The 10,238-nt window shown below is 34.7% G+C and overlaps 1 protein-coding gene across 1 annotated transcript in view; it reads left to right on the forward strand.

Annotated features, from left to right (window-relative positions):
* The window catches only part of DTWD2 (DTW domain containing 2), a gene marked incomplete at its 5' end in the record, with an annotated part of 64,725 nt that extends 55,073 nt beyond the window's left edge, over positions 1-9,652 (forward strand). The window contains 2 exons of the mRNA XM_026052834.1: positions 5,334-5,462; positions 8,786-9,652. Of these exons, the coding sequence (XP_025908619.1) occupies positions 5,334-5,462; positions 8,786-8,956 (300 nt within the window). The remainder of the gene's footprint in view (positions 1-5,333; positions 5,463-8,785) is intronic.
* Positions 9,653-10,238: the final 586 nt, after the last annotated feature.

Below are 10,238 nucleotides of genomic sequence, written 5' to 3' on the forward strand. Positions count from 1 at the left end.
TTTTTTGAAGAAGGAATATAACTGTAGTTCCTGTTAGTGTGACAGTGAGGCCTTCTGAGGCTTGCTGTAGTGAAGAAACTGTAGAGAGTAACCTAAAGTGATAAACTGGGAGAAAAAGCTTGTGAGGTACCAAATGGAAGAGGAAGCACTGGAAGTTGCCCAGGGAAAGAGTGAGGATCGCTTGTCATTTCAAAGAATTTGAGCACATTGCTTTCCTTAATACTTCCTTGAGGGTTGCAATATAATCTGTGATTTTTTTCAGCAATTTACATAAAGCACAGACATAGATGCATCTAAATATTCATTCAAAAGACATGCAGAGTGAGGAGAGATCTCTATGACACCCTTTTACTTCTTCTGACTGTCCATTTGCCACAGTTGCATGTCAGTTACACCCCGCAGAATTTTGAAAAGAGAGCTCTTAAGATGTCACTTTAAATTAGAGCCAGGATTTTGAACAAATAAGTTATTTATATTCTTGATGTAAATTTCAATAGCCTGCTGAGACTTACTTTGCCCAGGCAATCTTCTCTGTCACGAAGGTAACTTTAACTGTGAGCAAATTTTTATGTTATCATATTTAGAAAAATATATAAAAAGACAAAAGAAAAACAACCACCAATTATGTTAGACAGGATGACTGATAGTAGATCCTTACTTCATTCTCTTACAGTTGAGCAAACCCTTTACAAAGCAGAAATCTCAGTTCTAAAAGGTCACTATTAAAATAAATACCAGGCTTCCCATAGAAGCTGCAGGAGGCTGTTGGGTTCCTTTTCCTGTTTAGAGGAGCTTGTAATTTAATTGTAGAAAGCAGGACAAATGGAAGCAAGATTTGCAGAATTAGTCCTGTGAAACAAGTGTTACTAATTCTTATAGTCATTCTGTGTTCTTAAGGCTGTACTGTATTCCCAGGGGTGTTTTGGGGTAGTGCTAGGCTCTGTTGGAGAGTAAATCCTGTAAAAGGACAGTGAGAGGAGAAGAAATCAGCCCAGAAGAGACGGTGGCAAAAGGTAAGAATATTGACCCTGGGGAGAGGATAGAGAGCAGTGCTTGGAGTGTTCTGCCAGAGCTACAGTCCCAATATTCAGAATAGGAGCAGAAGTCAGTTGCCTGACCTAATTTCTGAAAATGTCACACAGTAGGTCTTTGGGCCTGTCAAAGCAGCAGTTGCACTTCCATCGGTTCCGAGCAGCTGAACAGCATCAGCTGGGTGGTGATTTTGCTGGGGTAGTCCCAAAGAGGATTCTGAAAGATCTCCATCCTGAAAAAGGCTGCTGTTTCTGTTGAGGTTCAAAGCCTTAGCAAATGGTCAAAGGCTCTAGGTTTGCTCTGAGGGTGATGTGTTGTCAGAGGAGTCAGGGTTTTATTAACTTAGTGTAATAATTTGAGAAGTGCTGACTTTAAAGTCTCTGGAAAGCCAAGGTCTTGAGTCACCTATAGAGATGAAACTTGGTTGTATGTGTTGCTTCAGGCTTCTTACAGCTTGAGAACTGAGCCCTCAAGTTCCCTGGCACCTACAAAAAGAATAGATATGATAATTTCAGTGTCTTGGCTAAATTTATGGAATAATTGCATTCAGCTTATCTAAATTCTCCTCTCTCATATGAGTTGGTTGAGATATTCTCAGTTTTCTTTTTTCATGCTATTGTTTACTTTTGCTGAATGTGTTAAATGTGCTGCTGGTTTTTGAATCTGAAATTGTCGTATCCTGGTGCTAACTGAAATGTTCCAGAGTATACGTAACCGTTTGCAAATTACTTTGACATGCTTAAAAATAGTGAACCATTGTATCATTATGTTTTTGTCATATTGTGGGGAAATTTTCATAAAATCTTGATTCTTGCTTTAAAATGTACTTGGATAGGCCATTTATGAATACTTACTGTGAGATTTTTCAGATGCAAAACAGAAGATGGATGAAATGAACCTCATTTTCTTTGTGTAAGATATGGAGATGAATTCCCTAAACTGAATTAAGTTTGCTCTGTGGGTCTGGGATGGATATACAAAAGTTTAGTGTTTTGACTACATAGGCAGTTTTGACAAGATTGTTGCATTACTCAAACTGAAATGTCTTCACAAAATATTTCTTAGCTCTCCAAAAGTCTAGGCAAGTCACTCATTTGAATCTTATCCTCTGTTGGTTAAAATGATTAGAAGTGGTCTACTTTGAGAACTATATACTCAGTATATTAAGAACAGAATACTGAATATATCTTTACAGATTTTAGAGAAGCTTTCAAGAGGATCCAATTGCTTTTGTATCCTAAATCTGTATTGACTGTGTTTCATTTTGATTTATGCATTGTCTTGTTTTTGTCTTACCTTTCAGTTTGTATTCTAAGTTGGAAGAGATCCTCCTTGATGTATTTTGTTTAGTCAACAAATGTGTGTAGCTTGTGATAGGCATCGATCGTTCACTGAGAGTACCCTCTTTACGGTAGCCTACCCTGATTTTGTCACCTGTGTTTTGGGTGTCGCCTGTATTTTTCAGTTGATGAGGCCAAAGCAGTGAGGAGACACCAGCAGATGAATTCCTCTGCATCTCTGGAAAGACTGTGAAGATTGTGATTGCTCACATTTAAGAAAAAGATTTATTTCCAGTGAGGTTACATGCTTCGTCTATTGCACAAGCTGTGGCCTTGAGAACCAATGGCCTGAGTTTCTTGTTTTTCTTAGTACCCAGCTGGGAAGGTTCCTAGGAGGGAAGGTTCCTAGGAGTGCCCTCTGTCATGCCTCCCTGTGCAACAGAGTAAACCAGCCTTCCTGCATGGTTTCGTGGTAGAGATGCATGGCTCCAGGAAAGGAATGTAATATAAACCAGACCAGAGAGAACAACAAAAATATCATTTTCATTTACTTTTATATTTCATTATATTCACCAAGACCCTAATTCTACATTCTCACATGTAAATTAATTTCTTTTTTTTGTCAGTACTGCAACGAAATGAAGAAAGCAGTTGGCAGTGGCCAGTACATACTCACTCGCTTCATTTTTGAGTCTTCTATACATCTACTCAGTATGAGGATCAGATTTGAAGTTAAACAACCAAATAAATGTTAACATCTTCTATATAATAAACATAAAACAATGAAAATTCTCTAGGACTGCAGACCTTGATGTTGCGAACATTAAATAACTTTAGGTAATTTTTAGGTAATTTAATTTAGGTAAATTAAGTATAAAGTAAGTAGAACATGTTCATTAATGGAGTAATTCATCATATGTTGGGCCAGTTCACTTGCAGAAATAAGATGAATAGCTGCAGAAGCTGAAAATGACTTTTGAATGAAGATGACATTAAATTTGCAGGAAATAACTCAAACATAGTTTCTGCTGTTTCTTTTCATATATTCAGGAATGCTAAATAACAACCGGGAAAGATTTATATATTCTTTATATATTTATATATATAATAGATATATATTCTTTGAGACTTCTGGTCCATTTTAAAATTAATCAACAGCTGCTAATTGGATAGCTTGATTAAAAATACAGGGTGTCCCAAGTATCTTCTGTGGCAAGCAAGCTTAACAGTATTGATCTTTACTCATAAATTTCTCATGGTGCTGTCTAAGAACTTATATATCTTAAAATATTCATGTGAGTAAACGTAAGCTGCAGGAATTTAAAGATGGTATTTGGCTCCATAGGATCTTTTACTGTAAGGAATCTTGTCTGATGTGCATATTTTGAGATTCTGATGGACATCCTACTATTGTGTGCATGATTTCCTATGAGCAGTAGTGAGATTGTATTTTTTTGGAATTAGTACACTGAGATATGATTTTAGCTTTGGAGCCAAAGATATGATTTGGAGATCTTTAAAACCCGCTTGGACGCAGCCCTGTGCCCCGTGCTCTGGGTGACCCTGCGTGAGCAGGGGGTTGGACTAGATGACCTCTGAGGTCCCTTCAACCTGAAGTATTCTAAGATTCTGTGATATATTGGAAATAGTAAGAACCTAGTCATGCACTAGATTTGTATGGAATTGACACAAGGAAGAAGTGAAAGATTTTGAATAATCAGAGAGTTGTAGGAGAATGAAGGAAAATCACTGCAAAATCAGTGAGAAAAGAAAGGAGTAGAGAAAAAATGTCAGTAATATAAAATGAAAAAATGAAATAGGTGAGAAGCAGGAAAGGGGGCACAGTCTCAGTCATCCAGACTCTTTGAGCAAGTTAGGCCTTCCGTTTTATAAACAGGAAATCTCAACTTTAGCGAAGAGGCAGCTGGATGTACAAGATGGAGAAGTGTTGCACTACAAAGGAACAGCAAAAATCAGAAAGCTGAGGAAGAAGGAAGAGTCTAAATTGAGTAAAAATTAAGAACCTTCAGGCAACGAGATTACCTCATGGGAGCAATATTGGAATGGGTGGGGGAAACAGTAACTTATTCTGGAGAAGACAAAAATAAGGCAAAGCTGTTCGGATGAAAATGAAAGACAAGTGAATTGTCTGTGATAATTATGATATACTGCATTTTGTTGTAATTGTTGTTAAAAGATACTGATAATTTTTGGTCAAGAGCAATAATGTTAGAAAACCTTAACTTGTGTGACAAAGTATACTTTAAACGTATGTGGAGATGAAAATTTTAAGAATAAAGTAGTTCTCACATGAAGTCTAGTACTGTAAAATCTAGAATTTCTCCACAGCTATTTATAAAGGTAATACATTTTTGCAGCAGACATTTTAAATGTTTAACTTCTGAGATAGTATGAATTGTTTATCACTTGAGGCAGAGCCAGTAATTCAGATTGAGTTATATTTTAAGTAAGTACATCATTCTAATCAAAGTAAACAGTAAATTATATGAATAAAGGTAGTTTCTGGAAAAATATTTTTGCTTCAGAATATGACAGTGTTTAAACAGGATAGTGTCAGTGACTATATAAAAAGCTATTGTGCATGCTGTACATAATGAAACAGTGTAATAATATATGCATCAGTCTAGAACTTTCATGGCAGATGTTTTTCTTTCAGGGCACCTGTGACGACTGAAATTGGCTCCTACTATTTTGATTCATTTTTGTGGAATGCTTTTTGCTAATGAGGAAAAGCACAACAGAGCAACAAAAAATATATGTTTGCATGGGGGAAATGCATGGGAGATATTCAATATTCAGCTATTGTCTGTGATGTCTTATAGAGTGTATAATATTAATCATAGCATGAAGTGATTCACTATAGGAAGACAAGAGATAAGAACACCCAGTTAATTACTGAGTGAAAGGGGATCAGGGCTTCAGTATTCTCAGTGTAGGGAAGGGATATCTTATTTGCTGGACTGATCTGTTTGATCTGTTTACTGGTTTGCCATTTTCCAGGTGCAGCTAAAAACCAACATTTCAAGTCAGTATGTAATTCGTACACAGCCAACAAACACTTGTCTTTCTACCCTTGAATGTGCAGCTATTGCTCTCACAATTATGGAAAAAAATAACAGCATACAAGAGGTATGTAACTAATATAAAACACTGGATTTTTTTGTTATGGATTGCACAGGGGTGGCAAAGTTAGTATCAATATCATATTTGACAAACCAAATGTTGAAAGCTATATAATAGTCATGTTTGGTAGTAAACTAAAACGAGTATACTAATAAAAGCTATTTTTTGTTGGATATTTATGAACTCTCTAATATAATCAGATTGTTATTACTCTCCCCTAGGATATTTCAGAGTATCTACACTCTTTCTAGGCTTATTCTACATTGCAGTCAAACTATTGAGGGAAACTAAGATAAAATGCTCGTGATTTTTATTTTGCTATTTTTTTCAGTGGATTAAATTGTGATTTAATTAATTTGAATGGCATCTTTTGTTATGAGGAGTTATTTGAAGATAAACTTGGGCAAGACTCAAGGACAAAAATCTTGCTTGGTTTATATTTAAAGTGGTAGTTAGTATATATCTCTTGTAACAAAATGGTGTTGATGTGACCTCAGGGTTGAATACAATACTCAGTGGATTGATCTAATGGATCAATCTTACCTTAGGCAACATGTTTGAGTATGGAACAGTAGAAAGCAAATACGTTACCAACTTTCACCTTGTGTTCTATTTTCCTCACATCTATGCCAAAACAGAGAGAAGCACTGTTGTGTGTGCATAGAAGAAGCACTGTTGTATGTGTAGCAGAACAAATAAGAACATGGCTTAGAGGTGTTTCTTCCTGTAGTGGTTTTCCAGAGTTCACTTGATGCTTTTACTGCACAATTTAGAAATAACATAGTCTATGTTCATGGCATTGTGATATACTGAATTGCAGTAAGTTGTTGATACATTTTAAACATTTTTCTTCACTTATTTCATAGCTATAGCTTATCAAAAAAAAGTTTATGTACTACTTCAAAAAACTGTATGCTTAATGTGTAGTTGTAATATGTAGAATTTACATATTGTACTCTTATGCTGACAAAGTAGTATTCAGTCTAAAATTATTATTAGTATTTTCTATTATCAGAAAAATACTAGTAAAATTATTGTTCTGTTACATACCTTTCCTGCAACCAACTTGTGATCATTTATTTCAATAGTGACTCAGTGACACTGACATATGACAAATCTATGTTTGGAATGACATTTATGTTGAATCTTGAAAGCTTTATGCTTTTTTGGCATTTTAGTATTTTCTTATGTTAGATGAAATGTACATCAGATTAAAGCCAGTCTTTTCATCTTGTACATGCTACATCCTATACACATACACATATACAAGTGTATATATACCTTTGTGTATATATGTGTAAGTAGCCCTCTTTCCCTAACAAGCTTTATTTAGTATGAGTACAAAATAGAAACATTGAAGTTTTTGTAATGAGTAGTTATGTAGTCTAATAATGGGGAATAGAATTATGTGAGTTACTGTCAAAAAAAAATCCCAAGAGCCTTTAACTAAAGCAGTTTTGGATAGATTTTTTTTTTTCAAAGAAAAAGTATTTCTACCATTTAGGAAAACTTAAACTTTGGAAACTAGCATCCACAGAGATTCTATTCTTCATAATTAGAATTTTCAAATACTTAACTGCCTTTTAAAAAGTTTACAGGTAATTTACTTAGGCGTGGTTTGGATTCAAAAATACTAGACTGATAAATATAATTGAGAATGGCTGCTGTTAGAATCTTAAAAAGTTAATGTAGTGACCTGCTATGATTCATTTCCTTAGTAGATATTGGTTTCGTAACATTGAAGTCAAATAATTTATTAATAGATAAATATTTTAAATGCTCTTCGAAAACCAAATCACATCAAGATGATCTTTAGCTCTTAGTAAACAGAAGCTGATCAATTTCAAAATAGGCAGTTAAGTATTATTACATGGAAAGTAGTATTTCTTTCTTTCCAAATATGTACAGCAAGATGAAGATTGAAGACAAGCTGGTTTGTGAGCTTGTCCTGCTGATTGCCAGCACCTTAGGAAATGCAACTTGGTGGCTTGCATGTTCATTCTTACTACTCCTTACATATGTTGTCATTGGAAAAATATGGAATGTAACTACTTAAGTTTATTCCAAATTTAAGAATGCTTGTGTTGTAAACCTTTTAGAAATGAGCTGAGTAATAGTCCAGAGGAGTTCTATAGGAGTTCTATAGGAACAAGTTGCAAGCTTATCTGTGTATTTCCTGCATTCTAGTATCTGCTGAAGGTCTTCATATACTCCATCGTAATTATAAATAGTTAATGTTTTGGTACTTGACCCTCAAAAAGATTGCTTTTGTAATTGCCTTAATGTAGAATAGACCTTTCTTTCCCCTTTTTTTCTTCAGTGATGCTTCACTTTTTTCAAGGATTATGGGAGAATCCTGTAAGTGGTAGTTTGCCCTATGACACTAGTCACCTGAACACTAAATTGATCATCTTTTGAACAACACTATGATGCAATGACTGGCTACACAGGAAAATGTGGCTCAGAAATTTGAAATATGGATAAAGAAACTTTCTCAAACTTGTGTGCTTCATACTTCTGTAAGCTGATATATGCCTTTATGCTGAAAGAAGGTAGTTATTTTAGAAGTCACATACAAGAAAATGACAGATTTTGCAGTTAAGGTGGGATTTCCATATTTAGTATTATTTCCCTTGATGTACGAGGACAATGTAGGCATAATTTTGCCTCATTAGGGCTACTGTCTCGCACATGCTCAAGGGGAGGACTTCCTTAGTGCATACGACTCCGTCTTGCGCTTTCTTTTGTTCCGACTACTTGGTATTTGTTCAAACCTGCCTCTCAAGGACAAAATTGTCTCAGGAGGATTTCTACAAATGTTACAATACCAGGGAAATTCGTAAACATTGGTGACCTCTCAATAACCTTTCTATATTAAGTTAGAGTTGTTATTACCAGCATAAAAAATGCTTCATTGAGGTCCAGAAAAATGGAAGTTAGAATAAACGATTAAATTGGTGCCAAGTGTGGGTCACTAGGCTTTTCACTGTAGGCAAAGTCATGTTTTTTTGATTAAGTTCAGCTCCTACTCACTTTGTTTTCATGTATGATTGTTCTACACATCTGCACATCAGGCCTAGTAATAAGCCTTGCATCCAGGAATTTAAAAAGCTTCAATTAGGAACTATTTGAGATAAGTCTGTTTAATTAGACTTATATAATATCGGGGGGCAAATAGGGATGAAATCCAGAAATTATAATTAGTGTTTTTGATAATAGTACTCAAATACAAATGCAAATAGTACTCAAATACAAAAGCTGGAATAAATGATTCCTGTGTCATGACTTCCTAAGAAGTTGAGTTTTTTGTCTCCCCCTTTTTTCTGCAGACTATACTCCGTCCACTTCAAGCATTATGTTCTTTCCAGCTTCAGCATGGTGCCCAGATCCATCACAGCAAAGAGCATCTCCTCAGAAATGGCCTATATGACAAGCCTATGCCAAAGAATAAACGCAAACTCAGAAGAATGGAACTTTTGGTAAATAATGTTAAAATATAGGAAAACTATGCTGATAATACAGTGGAATTTATTTGAAGCTAACAAATGAATGAGTCTGGACTTAAACCACACAGCCATTTTTAGTGGTTGATTTTTCATTCTGCAGAAGACGAGGTGCCTTTCTTCAAATCTGAAAAGAGCATTCTTCTTATTTCCTGATTAAGGAAAAGAAAATCTGAAAATAATTGAAAATTATGTTACCTCTTGGTTGAAAAGTGACTCAGCATGACTCGATAAATATACTTTAAAGAAGCTTTTGGTAGTACTGAAAGCTATTTGAACTTAATTGCAATGGTAGTGCTTAAGCATTTAGACGTATGTTGATTTTCTATCGAAAAAAATTAGTATCTAATTACAATAAATTTTCAAACATTAAATTCCTTATTTCAACTGAGCATAAGACAATATTTGTATAATTTTTTAAATGTTGAGACTTCAATTTGTTACACTGTTAGGATTTCTTTTTGTAAATTTATACGCATCTTATAATGTCATTCTAGTTTGTTCCTCTGATGCAAGATAAACCCATATATATTTTAATGGAACCTGAACACTTCAAATGTAAATTGGAAGGATGGGGTTATTGAACGTAGAGATATGATTATTGTAATTACAACTCAGGTTCTTCACATTTTAGTTGAGCAAAACTATTTGTATCTGCATAGGGAAGGTAAGATACAGGTGTGTGTGGTGTGTGTGTGTATGTAAAATATATATATGTATATACACCTATAGTTATCTTACAACAGTTATGATATTAAAAGGATTAAACAAGCCTGAAGTGACAGTCCATTTGGAAGTATCACGTAGTGGCAAATGATTATTTCTGGATACAAGCTGCTAACATGTTTAGTTTTTCACTTCAATCCCAAATGTAACTGTGTGTCTTTCTAATGAGAAGCACTATCTAGCAAAAGAATTGTTTTTTTCTATGAGCTCTGTGAAGTAACGTTTTATGATCTGAAAGAAAAGAAAGGTGAAATAAAGGCTTTGGTATTCCTTCATATTCATAAAAGCCTCCTTCATTAAATGGATTAAATGCTTAATATTTATCTTTACTGTCAGTTTCACTCTAGCCAATACCATAGAGCTAATCAAGTTCTAATTAGTCAGACCACAAAGATTTTAATTTATGACCAGCAAGAAAAGAAGCTATAGAAGTGGGAGTGTAAACAAAGCTCACTAATATATTAACTTGAAAGTTTTTCTGCAGTTAACAGCTGAGGTCAAAATTAGGTCAGAGATTAGCTGGTAAATTTTAACTAACCCTGGGCTGACAGTG

Source organism: Nothoprocta perdicaria, unplaced genomic scaffold (assembly GCF_003342845.1).
Source record: "Nothoprocta perdicaria isolate Ctin4 unplaced genomic scaffold, notPer1 scaffold_92, whole genome shotgun sequence".
In the NCBI taxonomy this organism is placed as follows: domain Eukaryota; kingdom Metazoa; phylum Chordata; class Aves; order Tinamiformes; family Tinamidae; genus Nothoprocta; species Nothoprocta perdicaria.